This window comes from Silene latifolia, chromosome 5 (genome assembly GCF_048544455.1).
Source record: "Silene latifolia isolate original U9 population chromosome 5, ASM4854445v1, whole genome shotgun sequence".
NCBI lineage: Eukaryota > Viridiplantae > Streptophyta > Magnoliopsida > Caryophyllales > Caryophyllaceae > Silene > Silene latifolia.
The window spans coordinates 55600398-55620656 of record NC_133530.1 but is presented as its reverse complement, the minus strand read 5'-3'; the positions used below and the strand labels follow the sequence as shown (position 1 = coordinate 55620656).

The 20259-nt window shown below is 41.3% G+C and overlaps 1 protein-coding gene across 1 annotated transcript; it reads left to right on the top strand.

The window, feature by feature from the left end:
• Nucleotides 1–3401: 3401 nt before the first annotated feature.
• On the top strand, nucleotides 3402–3821 carry LOC141655391 (uncharacterized). Its single transcript, XM_074462474.1, has one exon. The coding sequence runs from the start codon at nucleotides 3402–3404 to the stop codon at nucleotides 3819–3821; it is 420 nt and encodes a 139-aa protein (XP_074318575.1).
• Nucleotides 3822–20259: the final 16438 nt, after the last annotated feature.

The following is a 20259-nucleotide window of genomic DNA, read 5'->3' as shown; positions in this document are numbered from 1 at the left end:
GATAAAAGTTTCAAATTAGAAACCACAAACAGTGTTTCAGGTTACAAAAGATCTAGCAGGAAAAGCTCTAATCACAGGGGAATCAGTTCTAGGCCATCTCCCTACACCAGACCTGACAGATCAGAAGTGAACTATATTCATGAGCAATGAGGTAACTCCTATACTTATCCACCTATTCAAGAATATAACTTCTCCGTTGATACTGCAGGTCTCATCAAAAGGTTTGACAACATGGGAGACATTGTCAAGTGGCCCAAAAAGACGGACAATCCCAACTCCAAGAAAGACACAGCAAGGCGGTGCGAGTTTCACATGGACGTAGGACACATCACGGAGGAATGCCTGGGTCTACTCAGACAATTGGCTTACCTACTAAAGAAGGGTTACTTGAAGGATCTAATGTCGTCAAAGAAGAAGGATGACAACGGATCAAGGAAGGATCAGGAAAGACCACAACGTGATCTTTCCCCAACACCACCAATCTATGAAGTCAAATTCATCAATGGAGGATCTGAGATTTGTAGCCTAACTAGCCATGAATATTAATGAGGACCAGATCATAAAGAAGTCAAATGTCTTGGTAGGATTCAGTGGTGAAACCAAGAACACTCTAGTGGAGATCTACCTGCCAACCTACGTTAAAGGAGTCTCATCATATGAAAGAATTGGAGTCCTAGACTACCTCTCATCCTACAATGCAATCTTAGGCAGGCCCTGGATCCATAATGTCAGAGCCATTCCTTCAACCTACCACCAGTGCGTCAAAATACCAATAGAATGGGGAATAGCAACCATCAAAGGTGAACAAAAATCTGCCCCAGAATGTTACACTGAATTATTAAAACCTTCAAAGGCAGGTAAGTCACTCACCTAACAATTACAGTACCCTGTCAGGAGCACTTATGTAGCACATACTCAAATGGAAACAGATCAAGTAATACTAGACCATGAGTACCCTGGCAGATATATACTGTTGGGATCTAAAGTCCCTGATAACGTCAGACCAGAACTCGTAAGCTTTCTCAAAAATAAGTCTACATGTTTTGCCTGGTCACACTTTGATATGACTGGTATTGATGCTAATATAATTACCCATAAATTCAATATTGACACTTCTTTCAAGCCTGTATAACAGAAAATGAGGAAATTTGCCCCTGAACGCAATACAATCATTAACGAAGACGTGGACAAACTCCTAGACATGGGAATGTTCAGGGAAGTAATGTACCATGAATGGCTCGCCAATGTGGTCATGGTACAAAAGAAGAAAGGCAAATAGAGAGTCTGTGTAGACTACACGGATCTCAACAATGCCTGCCCAAAAGATCCATTCCCACTTCCTGACATTAATGCAATGGTAGATGCTACAAATGGGCATGAGCTAATGACATTCAAGGATGCCTCAAGTGGATTAAACCAAATCAAAATGCATCCAGCTGATCAGGAAAACACTGCATTCATCACGCAAAGAGGCATATATTGCTACACAACAATACCCTTTGGCCTGAAGAATGCAGGGGCAACCTACCAACGCCTAGTTAATATAATGTTCAAAGACCAAATTGGCGACATAATGGAAGTCTACATAGACGACATGGTGGTCAAATAAAAAAGGTTAAAGCTCATGTGAAGGACCTGGAAGTAGCCTTTAAAATCATGGAAGAATTTAATATGAAACTCAATCCCTCCAAATGCCACTTTGGAGTGTCATCAGGCAAATTCTTTGGGTACATGGTGACAAAAATTGGGACTGAAGCCAGCCCAGAACAAATAAAAGCCATCCTGGAGTTAGATTCTCCTAAGTCTGTCAAAGATATTTAGAGATTGACAGGAAGAGTTGGAGCTCTGAACAGATTCATATCCAGGTCATCTGAAAGATGCAGGTCATTCTATGACCTTCTCAGAAAGAACAAGTCATTCCAATGGATGCCTGAACATGAAACAGCCTTCCAAGAGCTGAAGACTTACCTGGCTACTCCACCATTATTGGCCAAACCTAACAAAGGAGAACAGTCTACCTGTCAGTCACGGAGACAGCAGTAAGTGGGGTCCTAGTCAAGGAGATTGTAGGCCAACAACATCCCGAATATTATGTAAATAAAAGTCTCTTGGATGCAGAAACAAGGAATATATTACTTGAAAAATATGTACTTGCATTAGTTGTATCCTGCACAAACCTCAAACCTTACTTTGAGAGTCACCCAATAATAGTCAGGACTAATCTACCTATAAAATCTGTCCTCAGAAAACCTGGACTTTCAGGCAGAATGGCAAAGTGGTCAGTACAACTTAGTACTTAAGACATAACTTTTGAACCTAGGACAACAATAAAATCCCAGGCTTTAGCAGACTTTGGGCTTATTTAAGTCCCAACCTAGAACCAGACCTCATAAAGGAGGTCAACCAAATAAACACCCAAAAATCTGGCCAGAACTAGACCTTACATGTAGATGGAGCAACCAATATGAGAGGAAATGGCCTAGGAATAGTACTAAAATCACCACAAGGGGTTTTAATAGCTCAGGCTGTCAGTTGTAAATTTAAAGCAACAAACAATGAAGCTGAATATGAAGCCCTGATAGCTGGACTCAAGGTATGTATAGATCTTGGCGTGCAAAATCTTAAGGTAAAAACTGACTCACTTTTAATTTCAAATCAAGTTAAAGGAACCTATGCTGCAAATGATTCAAAAATGATTCTATATCTAGAATATGTCAAAGACCTTTGCAAAAATTTTAGTTCATTTGACATTGATCAGATACCAAGAGACATAAACACCCAGGCTGATGCCCTAGCCAGCCTGGGATCAAATTTCGGCCCTGCTATATTTGATAAGAGAACCATTGTTCACCTGCTTGAACCAACCATTCCAAGGCCTGGCCAAACTTGTCCCATCATTGAGGACACGAACTCCTGGACCAAACTATACTATGATTGGTTCTTGCAGGGGATTTTACCCCAAGACAGGCATGAAGCAAGGGCCCTTAAAATTAAAGCTTCTACTTACACCATCATAAATAACACATTGTTTAAAAAGTCTCAAGCTGGACCCTACCTGCGATGCCTAGAACCACATGAGGCCAAACAAGTTATTGAGGACATACATGACGGATACTGTGGAAACCACAAAGGAGGCAGAAGCCTGGGAAGCAAAGTTCTAAGGACAGGCTACTTCTGGCCAACATTAAGGGCTGACTGCCTAGCTTATAGCTTGAAATGTGAAGCCTGTCAACTTCACTCCCCGTTCATTCATCAACCATTTGAGCTATTACATTCCATTTCAGCCTCTGACCATCCATATCATATGCCAATATGGCATCCCCTCAGAAATAGTTTGTGACAATGGCACACAATTTGTATGAAAAAGAACAATAGCTTTCTATGCACAATGGAATATTAATATGGTGACCTCCACACCAGGCTATTCAAAAGCCAATGGCCAGGCTGAATCCAGCAAGAAAGTGGTAATTAGCTGCCCAAAGAAGAAGCTAAAGCAAAGAAAAGGCATATGGGCCGAAAAACTCCCTCTAGTTCTCTGGGCTGACAGGACTACACCTAAAACATCAACAGGCCAGACACCTTACTTCCTGGTCTATGGCTGTGAAGCAGTAATTTCAGCAGAGATCCATGTACCAACTACCAGGTGCAGCCTAAATACTATTGAGGAGAACCAACCGTTGATGCAAGATAGCTTGACCCTAGCTAAAGAGCTGATAGATGCAGTCAAAATCAGAATAACTTCCTACCAACAAACGGTAGCCGGAAGCTATAATAAAAACTTAAACATCAAAGTATTCAGGGAAGGGGACCTAGTCCTATGAAAAGTCTTCCCAAATATAAAAGACAAGAATGCCAGCAAACTTACCCCTACATGGGAAGGACCTTACCTGATTGACTCAATAGTAGGGCAGGGAGCTTACAGACTCCAGACCCTGCACGGAGGAATAATCCCTAGATCCTGGAATATCTCCCACTCTCATCCATTTAATATTTTTTCATCTATCCATATCCATATCCACCGGGTGAAGCGGGTGGGAGCGGGTACCCGTTGGATATTTTCACAACTTATAAAATTTAAAGATAATATATCGTAAAAAAATTGTGGCGATAAAATTAAAAGGCATACCTAGTTCAAGTAACAATACTTGTTAGGAAATAGCAACCCAGCATATATCCAACAACAAAGTGTCTTTGCAAAGTAATTAAGCAAATGACCATACAAATACGCCACGCCAACTACAAAGAAACCACCAACGCATTATATTATTGATTAAACTAACAAAAGTAAGTTACTTTGATTAGTGAAAATAACAATATCCACATAAACACAAGTTTTACTTTCCCTAAATAACAGTATGATATCAAAATTAAGGAAATTTCTGATTAAAAAAAATATACTTTCGAAGGGAAATCATTAATGACTTAAATAATTATTAACTTAATAAAAAATTAATTATAAATATTAATTTCGGATATACACAAGGTGGTTAAGCGGGTGAGATACGATAATCCATATCCCACCCTAAATTCACCCATATCCATATCTTACCCTAAATTTGAAAAAAATCCGTCATCTATATCCCATCCATTTAATTTCGGGTGGATGGATATCCACAGGGTAAAGGTGGGACTGCCATCCCTACTGATAGGCAACTATCCTTCCTACTAAAAAAAGTCCTCCAGACAGGCTGAGGGCCACAAGTCCCTAAACGGACTGAGGGGGGCCATAAGCCCTCCTGACAGGCATTATCTTAACAAGAGAATACTTCAAATTGCATTATCTTAACATGCATTATCTAACCAGACTGAGCACACCGTGGAAATCAAAAAGCAACTTCAATTGCATTTTTAATTAGAGAAGAGCAAAGACAAAGTTTTTTCAGGGAACATCCCCCCTGGATGGGACAAAGACCGGCTAGAATGAAATTCAAAGTTTGTCCAGGGAACTCCTCCCCCCGGATAGGCCAAAAAAGTTATCCTGGATAAAACTATCAACCTGCCCTGGAGGCAGTAGCAGAACTTATGCCTTCATCAGCAGCCTCATCCTCTTCGTCATCCTCATCCTCATCAGCCATATCGCTCTTGTCTTTAGTTGGAGGAGAATTGACCTCATCATCAGCATGCAGTTTGTAAAGGTCAGGATATGTAGCACTAAGGTCAGCCATTTCCTGCTCCGGGTTCCAGTACGGCCTGATCTCAATAGGCTCCTTCATAGCATCAACACGACCCTTGCCAAAGAAATACAAAGTAGCATCTTTTACCTGCTCTGCACCGTATCCCTCTCAACAGCCAACTCTTCATTTGCCTTCAAGAGATCCTGAATAGCCTGCTTTTTAGCCTTCAACTAATCCTGGACAGTAGCAAGTTTAGCCTGGATGGATTTTATAGCATTCTGGGCAGACCCCAGCTTGGATGTTTCAACAACCAATTAGGCCTTGCCTGGCTCATTCTCCTTCTTCATAGCCTCATTATCTCCTTTCAACACTACCAATTCAGTCTTCAAAGATTCAGCATTCTTCTTCAGGCACTGGACCTCCCAGTCCAAGGTATTATTCTTGGCGTTTGAAGACTTCAGATCACAGGCGCCCCTCAGCATATTATTTATATTCTACAAGGAAATCACGAATCAGGCGAGTAGGGGAAGAAAACGAGTAAGCAAAATAAAACAAAGGAAAAAAGAATCATACCTCATGCAGCATACCAACCAAATTAGCAGCACAGTCCCTGGAACGATACATAGCAGATACTGCCTGAGTAGACAATTCCTCAGCCTGATACACATAGTAAGGATCATCAACCAAGAAGGAATGAGCCTGGATCTGCTCCTTAGCAAACTGTATATCAGCAAGGCTGGCCCTGACCTCCCTGACCTCGCTCACACCTTCACCAACAGCTCCAACTCCTTCAGAACTCATCCTGTCTCTTTCTTTTGCTAGCCTGTCTAGACTTATCATTATCAACCACGACATGCGGAGGAGATGTAACACCCGTGAATTTCTCATTTGGACATTTATAATTTATTTAACCGTTCAATTATTTTATTTTATATTTTTGAATTATTTAATTTCATTAATTTCATTTTAAACATGACTTATAAAAGTAATATATTAAAGGTTATTATATATATATTATTATTATTATTATTATTATTATTATTATTATTATTATTATTATTATTATTATTATTATTATTATTATTATTATTATTATTATTATTATTATTATTATTATTATTATTATTATTATTATTGGTACACCACCCGTCCCTCACTCCACCTCACACCCACACTTTCCTCTTTTCGAAAAACATCACAACAGCAACAATAAGAAGCAGTAGCAGCAAACCTCAGCAACGCCATTAAATCGCCCACCTTCAACCCGAGATCCCGACTTCATTCCTCAACCATTTTTGCTAATCTTTACGCCATTAGCTTCTCATTTCTGTTCTTCATCTTTCGAGGTACGAAAGGTCTCCGCTTTCCTCCATTTTCCTGTCTGCCGTCCCTCCTTAGGGTTCGGGTTTCACTAAGTTTCCTCGTTTTGCGCGTGTAGATGCAAGATTTAGACTAGGACCGTATTATTATCGTAGTCTTACCCGGGGAAATGATAGTCTAAGAGTGATAAATGTCTTGCATTATGGATGGTTGCATATGTTATTTTTACTTGGGATGCGTGTCCATAATTATTTAACAGTTACTCGCCTTTTCTTATTCAAATGTCTGACAGAATTGGATGAATTTATGTTTTGCTAATATTAGTCACTTTAATTATTTTTAGTCAATTGGCAAGTTTTATTCAATGGCATTTATTCATTCACGTTGATTACCATTATTTTCTACGCCTTGCTTAACTGAGTTCCTTGTTACGTTTATTTTAACATAATGTGGCTGGGAGAACCCTGAGTTACTCCCCACTGACTGTGGCTTTCTTGTTTACATGAATGACAGGTTTGTGAAGATGCATTTGTGGGGTTTAGACGTGTGAGCTAGCGAGCACCTTGGACTAGTAGTCGGTTTAGTAGAATTGCTTAGACTCACCTTTTATCATTTGTCATTCGAGGGATATATTTTCCCTCACCTTGACTATCACGTTTGTATAATTTAAATCTTTACTTCCACATTCTCTATTTATATTTTAGGTTTTAATGAACCCGCGCTTTAAACTTTAAAAGCTTCAAAAAATGTCCTAATTTCCGCTTCATTTTATAAGCTATATTTTCCGCATTAACACGGGGATTCACAGTTGGTATCAGAGCCTATGTTGCTCCCGACGCACACACGTGTATCTCAAATTTAAATTTGAACTTGACCTTGAATAATGAATGAGAGATGGGTAGACGTAAGGACCTAAGGTGGTAGTCTGTAGTGTGTTTGCTTTTTGTTAGGTTCTAACATGTTTGTTGATTGTCAATAATTATTTTTCTTGTGCCTGGGATCAACAAACCATGAGCTTACCCGTATGGTGATCAAGATTTGGTGCCTATTGCCGAAGATTGAATATTTGTTCTACATTTTGAAGAATGTTTCTACTTTACCGAAGATTCTTTCCGTTATTAGTGTATCTTGCATTAATCTTCTAATCCGGATACTTGTTTGCTTCTCCAATTCCTCTTTTCTCACACCTTGGTAACTCTTTATTCTTCTTTCCGACTTAGCCTTGGTACCTTCTCTTCTTATGAGACCCCTTGTGGAAACCTCCCCTTGTTTTGTGGAAAGGTCACCTTGATTGAGTTAAATTGATTTTGAGGAAATTGTCTTAAACCGAGCCATATCCATTAGTGGTGAGTAGTGATATTGTCGGAGAGTGTAATTGAATTGTGGAATCGAGTGCGCATAAGTTTTGAGTTATATGTGAGACTAACGCTTTGTGGAACTTACCTTTATACGTAAGTTTACTTTTCCTCTCCTTGCCTCAAATATCTCCCTAACTCTAGTATCTCTTACTTCTTGTTAGCCGTCATCATTTGAATCTGACTCTTTTAGTTTCGTAACTTGTCATTCTCATACGTTCCTTTTTGAAATCCCTTATCGTTCCTTATCCCGTGGTTACCCTTTATCCCCTTGTTGTCTACGTTGCGGAGGAGTGGAGTGTGTTTTGGGGATTTTTTAGCTTTGAGTTTGTCGGAATTGGGTGTGAGAATTTGTATGTGCTTTTGACCGTGCAATATGGGAATTAGAATTTTGATAGAGCCCTAATAGAAGTGGTAGTGTACCCTCTCGATAGCTTCATGTTTAGGGGATTGGTGATGTGAGTGTTACTTGGAAGTTCTAGTTGAGCATGAGGTAAGTGTAGTCGGTAGACTCTTGTGAGTGTTCTAATGGTCACCTAAGGAATTTGTTAGGCGAGAGTTGTACTAATTACTGGATTCTCATTGGGGTATTCACTTTACGGTGTTTGTGGGATGATATTATAAGTTGGGCTCAATGGATTTCTAACTTAGTTGGGTTAGATGATTTGGATGGTTGTCTCTTAGCCCTATGCATGGTATAATTCTACTTGGGATCTTGTAATTCTCCCCTCTTGAGGTATAATGTTTAAGGATGTGAAATGTTGTGATTAGGTAAGGTTAGTGAACATTGAGATATGTAAGCTTGAAATTTGAGTGGTTAACCCATTGCCTTGAGGTGGGTAGCATGTATTGTTTGGTGAATATAATCGCTTATACTTGTGATTTAGAGTGTATAACGAGATTTTGATTTGGGACGTTAGAAAGTGCAAAGAACATTCTACTAGGTTGAGAGACTCCTAGATTTGTGACGTTAGTGGTTTGGACCTTGATTTTATGGGAGGTGTTTGTAAGGCTCCTAAGTTGGTAAATAGCTAAGTTATGATCGCCGAGTATAAGTTTGTCTTGAGAATTGGCTCATAAGTGGTTTTGGATGTAGTTTGCCATAGTGGCTTAGACCTCGAGAGCTATGGAAGGTACCCGAGAAATCGAGTTGGGTGACGTTATTGGAAAGTTTTGCGAATGGCGTTCCTTGTTGCCTAGTTTTCCCCTCCTCTTTGATCATAAGCTTTGTCTTTCATACCCTTCTCTCTCGTTTCGTTGTGCTCCTTTCGTGATCGTGATATCCGAGATGCTTTTCGTTCTGCCCGAATTCTATTTTGGCTTATTTTTTTTATTCTTCGTCGAAGTTTAGTGTTGCACTTTCAAAAACTTGACTACTTTTAGAGTTTGAAAATGTATACTTTACTTTCAATTTGGCTTTTTCAAAAGAAAATTTAAGTGGATCATCATTTTCTTTTGGTTTTGACGTTGATGGGATGTTAGAACTCGTTATTTGAGACGTCTAATAACTTGTTCTACGCTTATCGGCAAATGATTTTGTTTTAACCTTGTCTTTGATTTGGGATGTTAGCGTTCTTGAATGCGCAACGAGAACTCTTCCGTTCCTTTGACGAGAATCTGGTACCGTTGAAAATTTTTACTTGAGAGTTTTGAAGGAATTTTGATTCATACACTGACAAACCTTTTAATATTTTAGTTACCGATTTAAAAAAAAAAGTCCGGCTTTATCTTTATAACCTTTCATGTTCTACTTTCAAGTTTCGAGGACGAAACTTTTTAAAAGGTGGGGTGATTGTAACACCCACGAATTTCTCATTTTGACATTTATAATTTATTTAACCGTTCAATTATTTTATTTTATATTTTTGAATTATTTAATTTCATTAATTTCATTTTAAACATGACTTATAAAAGTAATATATTAAAGGTTATTATATATATATATATATATATATATATATATATATATATATATATATATATATATATATATATATATATATATATATATATATATATAGTTGGATACTCGGATATTAATAATAGGTGATAATAATAATATTTCCGTCTTAAGTCATAGACATATTTCCGTCTAGCAAAGATCGTCGCATTTCTCTTGTAAAGCTATTTTATTTCGGACCAACCCGATTTCGACAACACAACACACCTACTTACTCTCTTACAATCTAATTCAAATAACGTTTTTATTATTATTATTATTATTATTATTATTATTATTATTATTATTATTATTATTATTATTATTATTATTATTATTATTATTATTATTATTATTATTATTATTATAAAATGCGCGCAGCTTTCATTAAAATAAAAATAAAAGTTTACATGAAATTGGTGGGGAGCCGAGATACAATCTGGGCTCCCACACCCTTAGCAATAGCAAAGCTAAGTCTAGTAAAAATGTAAGCGGCCACCCGAGCCCCCGCATCCTGAGATACCAAGAATTTCTGGATCCGCTTGAGCAAGGCAACAGCATCCGAACCCAGCTCCCCAAGTGAAGAGAAAGAGAAAGGAAGGAAACCGTAACCCGCCACCGCGCACAAATCCCCATACTTAGCACACTTTCGCTGAGCAGCATCAACGACAACCCGGCCAGGCACAAAATCCGCCATTCCAGTCTGAGTCAAAGGAGAAGAACCTGTCAAGTCAACGCACACATCACGCCCCCTGTCCCAAGAAGAAAGGAATAAATCCGCAGGACGAAGAGAGCCACCATGTCCATCAACCAAACCGATATCAACCTCCTTTCCCGCAGTAATACCAGATCTATAGCAGATGTCGAAAAGAGTGTCCCAGACAAGGCTATGCCGATGTTTAACGCCCACAGTACCAGTACAAGAAACAGCGTGGTCCCCAAAAACATCCTCAGCAAAAACCCAAGAGCAAGCCGGATAGGGCCTAGATACCGCGAATAACGGAACACCTAGACGATACCCCAGCACACAACGGTAAGTCCTCCCGTTCATAGTCTGACCCAACCCCGAGATAGGAACCGCACACAACCAATCAGAGCAAAGTGAGAACCTGCCGAGACCGCCATAAAGCAATGCGGCGTGGCGTCAAAGAGAAAATGACTTTGAGGCAAAGAAAGAACCGTCGCGAAATAAATGTCCGCCAATTTCTTCATAAGTTTGGGGCGAAAGCAATTTTCACTAGGGTTTCCTAAAACACCGATCCTCGTAGTCACAAAAAAACACCGCGCGACATCATCAAAAGCAGGGCCAGCAGCTACAATACCAGAAGGGCCGAGGAGCTTAGCCTGCAAACCAGCAGACTTCAAGCGGGACGCAATAAAAGCATAAAATAAAACATCTCCCGCCGCATAGACAACAAGACCACCAAGCTGAAAAGGGAATGTAGCAAGGCGCCACTGCCAATCCCCAAAACCCGGCCCTGACGCGGTGACAATACGTTCCAAACTAGAACGCAGAGCGACATCAAAAGGAAGATGGACAGACCCAAAAACACTAGGGGAGCAAGTACGAAGTGAGAAGTAAAGCTTGGAAATACCAGTACAAGCTCGAAGAAGTAGCAACTCACATTGGGGGTCCTCAATCCTCGCAACCAAATCCATTAGCTCAATGGTCTTGGTTACTCTCGTCGCCACAATCTCACTACTAAAATCAGAACAAGCACTGACAGGTCCACCCAAAACAGTAACACCACGCGATGGACGAGAAATAGAAGGGGGGAAAACCCCCGGACGTCGACTCCGAGGATCCTCAACAGGCCAAAAGACCTCCGTCTTGGAGACATTAAGATGCAATCCAAAAAGAGGGCCATCCACCATAATCAAATCCAAGACCTTCCCCACCTCCAAAGTATCACCCACGATGGTGCCATCATCTAAGTACCACGCCTACAAAGTGAGGTCAAAAGTGTCCCGGATCTTGCAAACTAACGGACGCAAAACCAAAGCGAAAAGCAAAGGGCCCAATGGATCACCCTGCTGAACACCCTGACAAGACCACAAGCAGTGCTCCCCATAAAAAAGGCGGGCTGGTCTGGAATAACAAAACTCCACCCAACGGGAGAGAGCCGGGCAACGACGGCGGACCTCCTGAAGCATGGTCGAACGATCAACAAGGTTGAACGCATTCGAAATCAACCAAAGAACATAGAAAGCCCCACCTGAGCCCCCTGATCCTCAATGAGCTGGTTCAAGGCATGCAAGATAGCCTCTCCTCCACCGGACACACCCACCCCGAACTGAAGCCCATCAAAATAAGAAGATAAAGACGGACCAACCATAGAAGCACCAACCTTAGAGACAAGCCATCTCTAGACCGTACCAACAACAATATGACGAACCCCACCACCCGGTTTAACGAGTGGCATAAGAGGGGCGCTGGCAATGTACTCACCCAGAGGAAGAGGACACCGGCCCTCAAGAAAAAGATTAACCACCCTAGTAATAGAAGTGATCAAATCATCGGAGATAGCCACAACAGCGCCACTCAAACAATCCATAAGGTGCTGGGCACGAAAATCATCCCTCCCACAGGAAGTACCACGAGGGAAGCTCCGAATCATATCCAAGACCACAGCCGAAGAAACGACCAGAGGATGATGATCCCCAGACAGAGGAGGCAATGAAGGAGGCGGGGCGACAGGATGCTTCTCACGCAGGGCCACGAGAGTGGCATCGGAGTAGGGGGCGACCCTAGAGGAAGAAAGCACCCGTACAACAGCAGTATAATGGCCATCAGAAATCTTCCGCCGACATTGGCGGAGGTTAAGCTCACTAAAATCCAGATCCTCATCCACAGAAAATGAAGAAGGACCCTCATCAAAACACTCCTGTAACAACTGCAACCCCCCCCCCCAGTGCCCCCCAAGTAAGGATAGCCCTAGAAATACTCTCCTCCTGATGCTGACGCCGAATAGCAGTCCGACACTCATGATTACTCCGAGGAGCGAAATTCTTGAGCAAACAAAGTGGTAGAACAAGCAGACGAACCCAACGGGAGAGATCACTAGGGGCATCAAACACCGCATCCAAGGACCCTTTCAAAGCCCGAGCAAACCCAAGACGGCACTTAGGAGGAATAGATTTCACGGTGCGAAGGCCTAAAGACAATAAACGATCCAGCGAAGATATAGACCACTGAACGAGCTCTACACTATCATCAGAAGAAACCGAAGTAGAAGGAGCCAAAGGTCTCGGAATACCATGAATAGGGAAGGTGTAAAGGCCATCAACACACTCCGGATGCATCACAAAATCACCCCGACTATGCCGACATCTTACTCTAATAGTACGGGTCATAAAACACACCCCACACAACCAGAGCCCCATCCGTCTCAAAGAACTCTCGGCATTGGAATAAATAGTCAAACTATCATTAAGAGTTCCAACGCACCGTCATGACAATGGCGGACCTGTAAATGTTTCTGCCAAGCTGCCTTTGTAAGGCCCTTACCGAAACCATCCCGACACCCATGAAGACCCGAAAAAGGACAATGGTACCGCACAAGCTCGGGCATGAAGGAAGAAGCAAAACCCCACACCCGACCTGCACAAAAAAAAAGATATGGCCACCAAACTACCACCCGAACGAAAATCACCACACAGACAACCACACAAGCAACAAGAGGCTCAAAGCAGACAAGGCACCCGTAAATAAGGCCAAACAGCGGCCAGAGGACAGCCCAACTGACCACCAACACACCACCCACTCCGGCGGTGATCAACAACCAGTGTAAAGCAGCCTACCTCCACGCCTCCAAAAATCCGCAACACCCACCACAACCACAACCTACACGACAGAGGGCAGGTGGCAAACATCGATGGCCGGACACCGGTAGCAGGAGAAACAACACCACAGCAGGCAGACAACCACCAGCAGAAACGGTGGAGAAAAGTAGCGGCAATAAAAGAAAAACCTGAATGCGGAAACAAAACAACAAGAAAGAAGAAGAAACTCATCAGAGAAACTAGGGCAGCGCCGTCAGCCACCACAGCATTGACCGGCGACAGGAGGTCTGATGGCCAAAGGGTGGTGACGCTGGAAAACACCAACCGCAGGCAGGCGGCGAGTATCCCAGACTGACAGCCGTTCTAACCCGAAAGACACTCACACCAAACTCCCTCAAAAACGCGACAACCGCAGAAACCACCAACACAAACCACCTATGACCGGCGACGTGAGGTCTAAAGGTCGACGTGAAGTGGTGTTTGGCAGACTACGGTGGCAGGGCGACGGAAAAGCAATTTGTGAAATTATGCCCTAATTCGCGAAAACACACAGCAACCTTCGTATTTATGCACCAACCCCAACGCTGATGATCCGACGGTGTGAAGGGGCCGAAGGTGGTGTCAGCAGCACGCAGATGTGGTGGCAGCAGAACTCCGGCTGGTGGCAGAATAGGGTAGCAGCAGATCGCCTGAAATCGCCCTCTTTCTTTTTCAAATGTCTCACAGAATTGGATGAATTTATGTTTTGCTAATATTAGTCACTTTAATTATTTTTAGTCAATTGGCAAGTTTTATTCAATGGCATTTATTCATTCACGTTGATTACCATTATTTTCTACACCTTGCATAACTGAGTTCCTTATTACGTTTATTTTAACATAATGTGGCTGGGAGAACTCTGAGTTACTCCCCACTGACAGTGGCTTTCATGTTTACATGAATAACAGGTTTGTGAAGATGCATTTGTGGGGTTTAGACGTGTGAGCTAGCGAGCACCTTAGACTAGTAGTCGGTTTAGTAGAATTGCTTAGACTCACCTTTTATCATTTGTCATTCGAGGGATATATTTTCCCTCACCTTGACTATCACGTTTGTATAATTTAAATCTTTATTTCCGCATTCTCTATTTATGTTTTAGGTTTTAATGAACCCGCGCTTTAAACTTTAAAAGTTTCAAAAAATTTCCTAATTTCCGCTTCATTTTATAAGCTATATTTTCCGCTTTAACGCGGGGGTTCACAGGAGACACCAATTGAGCCTGCTGAGTAGGAACCTGAATTTGAAGCATACTATCACTTCCTGCAGCCTCACTACTCCGAGGCTTTTCCCTCGTAATCTTGAAAACTCTTGCCTTCACCACAGACAGGCCAAAGCTAGCAATCCTCGCAGAAGCCCTGGTAGCTACACGACGAAATTCTATATCACCAATACTAACATATGCTCAGGCATAATTATCAACGCAGAAAAAACAAAACTTACTTCCTGATGTTGAGGCCCCTGAAGCCTTAGCACTCTTAGCAGCCTTATAGGTGCTCAGTTTAGCCTTCTTGAAACGAGGCAGGGGCTCTTGGCCAAGACAAGCAGGCCATGTCCTCTCCTCCTCCGACAGGGCCATAAAGGCTGCAATACGATCAGCCGACCCCTCAGCATCAGGATCACAAGCCCAGTCAACCACTATGGCACAATACAAGTAAGTTTACAATAAAATTTGATTTACATATTATTATGATCTGAATTGTACACAGGGAAAATACTTACCACCCTCCACAGCCGGATAACTGAGATAATCCAAATCAGGGGCAATGGAATCTGCCCCTGATAAACATATAGGTTGTGGCCCAACCCTTATCATCGCTTGAGTCAAAGTTGGTTATCAAGTGAGCCATCTTCGCCCTGACGTGAAAGTTGAAACGCCCAGTAGTATTACTCTTCAGGTGATAGACGTTCTTGAAGTCTTCAACAGTGATCACTAAATTGTGTTTGGCACATAAATATTCAACAGATTGAACAATTTTCAAAACCATAGGCATAAGTTGGAAAGGAGCAACCTTGATAGCCCTCATAATATCAATCATGAATGGAGTAAAAAGAAGCTTGCAACCCCCCTTGAACGCCCATTCAAAGATACAAAACCAGCCAGGACTGCACTAATTAGCCCTGACTGGACCACTTTCAGGGACCCAGACCTCAGCATCAGAAGGGAGAAGACCTCTACCCTTCAAATAGTGGTTAAAAGAAGGTTTAAGTTGATTAGCCTCAGGGAATGAAGTAGACAATGACTTCACAAGGGCAAAGCTGACACCCTTGTGCATAATAGCCAGAATTTTTGTAGGGGCAGAAACTTCGATAACCTCATCCTCAGGGATGACTTTAGAGACCTCAACCACCACCGGAGGTTGCTCAGCCTTAGCAGCTTTTGCTCAGCAGTTCTCCTTCTTCCACCAGCCATTTTTTTGATTAAATGTGAAGATTATTGAAATAGGATTTTTTGTCTTGCAAAGAAATCAGAGAAGGAAGAAAGAAAGATTCAAAAATTGAAGAATGAAAGTAGGAGATCAAATGACGGCTCAAAACAGTTTATAGGCACAAATCAAGCCAACGGATAACGCAAGTGGACGAGTTTAATCATGACTCTCCTAGGGTTTGATGAACCTACCCCATTTAATAGGCACTGGCCGTTAGGAAGTTAAAAAGAATTCAAACTCTTTTCCGGAAAGATTCTCACATTTATACCTGTCCCGATTTTTTTTATCTCTTCATTCTTGGCCAGATCCAATGGAAATAAGGGGATAAGAGGCAATTGTTCGGCCAAGATTTGTCCTGCCTGATCAGACAAAAGTCAGGCAAAGAATATCAGGTTGGCCTGGACAGGGGCAACCTAGTACAAAGCATACTTCACTCAAACAGGCGCCAACCAAGAGGGAACGACAGGTCAGGCCATCTTGTCAAGCCAGACCTGCAGGGATACACATCAACCATATATTAGGCATCACCTGAATGCGTCAGGCAATAGTCAAAGTGCAACAAAGTAGTTCCTACTTTCACGGAAGACCTATCAACAAACTCTATAACAACTATGAAGCCGTTAACCAAACAAGATATAAGGACGGGCAGTTTTGGAGTCAAATACTCACCTCTGGATAAATAGGGGACAAGGCCTATTATCAAGGAACGTTTATATGAACGTTGAAAGGGACGTTGAACATCAAAAGAAGCAACTATAAATAGCAAATAGAAGAATGATAAAGGATCATTATCTATTCACTCACTTATTCTTATTTAAGCAATTTCACTAGCACTCGTTCTTATAAATAGCCTGACACACTGATTCTCTGTCAAGATACAGAAAACTATAGTAACAATCCCTCCTGGCTTGGTGCCCATGGTTTTTCCCCTTATTCCCAGGGTTTTCCACATACAAATCTCTGTCTTTCATTTTATTGTTTATTCTTTACTTATTTACCGTATTAGTCAGGTATTGTGAATTGAGTTAGATCACCCTACAAAATAATCCCCTGGCAAGACATTACTTCCGTGTAAAATCTTGGTAAAACACATGAGTCTCTCTTATGTCGCTATTGTGGACTCTGTTGTTGTGATTGAAAAAGAAGATATAATTGATGAGCTCGATTACTGGAAATATACCCTGGTGGGCACAGTTTTAGGTAAGCCTTCAACATTAGCTTCATCCAGGCCTTAGTCAGTAAATCTTGGTTCCCATATAACTACTTCTGAAATCCTTTTCTTTGACAAAGGTTGGTATTTTTTTCGTTTTGCCAATGCTGAGGATATGGACAAGATAAGGGGGGATGTATGGAATCTTAAAGGATTTCCCCTTATTTTCAAGCCATGGTCACCTACTGTGGCCCTAAACGTCACTCATGTACCAGTCTGGGCACTCTTCTCACATTTGGATCCTTGTTTCTGGTCCTAAACCGCTCTTAGCAAAGTAGCAAGTGCTATGGGTAACCCAACTTATGCTGATAAACACACTACCAATAAGAGTAAGTTGGAATTTGCTAGGATATTGGTCGGTGTTGATCTTTACAAGGAACTGCCTAAAGAAGTTCAACTTAACACCCCGTACTGAGGTTCTATTACCCAGAAAATTATGAATGGCTACCCTATTTTTTAGCTGTCTGCAAAACAGCGGGGAACTCCAATGACAGATGTAGACTGAACAATGATAATCCTGCTGTCAATGATAATCAAGCTCTTCATACCCCCCCTTCCCAGCATCTACACAAAGAGGGCTTCCAAATTAATACTTCTAAAGCTAAGCCAAAGACTATTTTACTTAGGAAAAAACTATCTCTGCAAATCTGGACAACAAGTTTCAAGTTCTTCAAGACTTCAATCCTGATGTTGGGGATGTTGTGGTGGATAAGTTGGTGGTGGAACCAGGAGGATCAATTGTATCTCATAAAGTCTCAGCTTGGAATGTTAGAGGTCTACGACTTCTTAGTTGCTAATAAAGTGGATTGTGGAGCAATAATTGAAACTCATGTTAAGCCATCTATAAGTTCTTCTAGTTGGTCTAATAAGTTTGCTAGGTATGATTTTTTCAATAATAATGAGTGCCATAACAATGGGCTTATATGGATTTTGTGGTTAGCCTCAGAAGTTACTTTAACTGTGGTGGAGAAATCAGCACAGTATATACACTGTACGTGTTTGCACCATGCTACTCAGAAATACTTCTAGGTCACCTTTGTCTATGCTTTTATTAATAGGGGAATTGACAGGCATAGTTTATGGGATTCATTGGCTTTGCTTTCCACCTCTTTTTCTTCTCCTCGGGCTTGTCTTGGGGTCTTTAATGTCAATCTCCATTCAGATGAGAGGCTGGGTAGTGATCATTTAAACTATAAGGACATGGACGAATTCAAAGACTGCCTTGATTTATTTGGTCTGATGGATTATCCTGCTACTGGGTGTACCTACACTTGGAGTAATAAACAAGGGTGCCATTTAAGATGGGAAAAGCTAGATAGGGTCATGTAAATGATTTGTGGCTAGAGTCAGTAACCTTACCTGTCTCTTTCCCCCTGCAGGGGTCTCAGACCATTCCTCAGGCATTATCAGCATTGATGGGCTTCTTCTCTAGTTTTTCTCCCTTATGTTCAGAAGAATTGAAATACCCCTGTTTATGGTAGTAAAATCGGTTGTCTATATAAAAAGCTTAAAATGCTTAAGGGAGGATTCAAGGAAATGCATAAAGCTGAATTTAAAAACATATCTTATAAAGTGACTCAGGCAAAACATGAATTACATCAGTATCAAGCAAGCTTACAAGCTTCTCCCCTTGATCTAAATCTGCTGCAGCGGGAACATAAAAAGAGGACTGAGTATATTCAACTTAAGAAGGCAGAGATGAATGCACTTCAACAGAGAGAAAAGGTTCAAAATACTCTTCTAAATGACACTAACACTAAGTATTTCTATGCAAATATTGCTGAAAAAAGAGCAAGAAATATCATTGGTACTATCCAGGACATGAATGGTCAACAATGCACGGGGGTCACTGAGGTTGCAACATGGTTCTTATCCTACTATCAGCAGCTTTTGGGAGCTTCTATTGTTGTAAAACCTCTTCCTAAAGAGGTTTTCCAGTAGAATATGGTTCCTTCTGATGCTGCTCACGCTCTGGTAGGGCCTGTTCAGGATAAAGAAATCCTGGATGCTTTCAAATATATTGAGCATAAAAGCTTAGGCGTTGATGGGTACTCATCTGGCTTTTTTCTTGATGCTTGGAGTATTATTGGGAAAGATTTTAAGGAGGTTATTGGAGAGTTCTTCACTAAATGGAAAATGCCAAAGGCTGTGAACTCTACTTTACTTGTACTCATCCCAAAGAATCCAATTCCAAGCTGTGTAACAGATTTTCGACCTATTGCCCGTTATACCACTTTATTTAAAGTGATAAGTAAAATCTTGGCTAATCGATTGAATGGTGTGCTCAGTGACATCATAGGATGTAATACCCCTTATTTTATAATTATATAAAAAATATTATATTGTATTATACGAGTTATGCATGAGACAGAATAATGAATTTGTAACACCCCCATTAGTCGGGACGCTTCCTCTAGACATTCCCAACACATGGAGGCATTACAAGACTTGGTTTCCCAAGCTTGTAGTGCGAACAATCGAGTAAATAAGTATTTAACACAAACTTAAAATAGATAAGTTGTAGTTAGATAAATAGTTACAAGTTTACGGGATGCAAATGCCATCCCATTAATACAACCCAATCGAAAGAAGTGGAGTTTAAATGTTAAAAACTAAGATAAGTACAACTGATGACAACTAAGGAAGACCGCTCCTAAGCCCTTAGTTCAAGCATGCTAACCTGTCAACACTGCTCCCCATATGGGCGTAAATCATCATATGATTCACCACAGACATTTAAACCCAAGGGTTAGCTTAACAATATAAATGTTAAATAAATGCAATGATCAAGCCTGCATACTCATATGACAATGTAAAGATAATAACCATAATCCCAACGTAGTACGAAATGCATAACAATCATCCTACAACATACTCACCTCCACATACCGGTGGCCGGGACACTCCCACGATGCCACAACTAACACAAGGTAGTCGGAACACGTCTGTGGTACCGGGCCTGAGAGCGACTCGAGTCCCCTGCCAGACGTCGTGCCTCAACCATACGAGTCCCTCCATAACCCAAGTACTTAATATGCACATCCCCCTTGGAGTGAGAAGGTCCAAGGATGAC

Coding starts and splice junctions, on each gene's coding strand:
- LOC141655391 (XM_074462474.1), top strand. CDS start 3,402: ATGGTGACCTCCACACCAGGCTATTCAAAAGCCAATGGCCAGGCTGAA.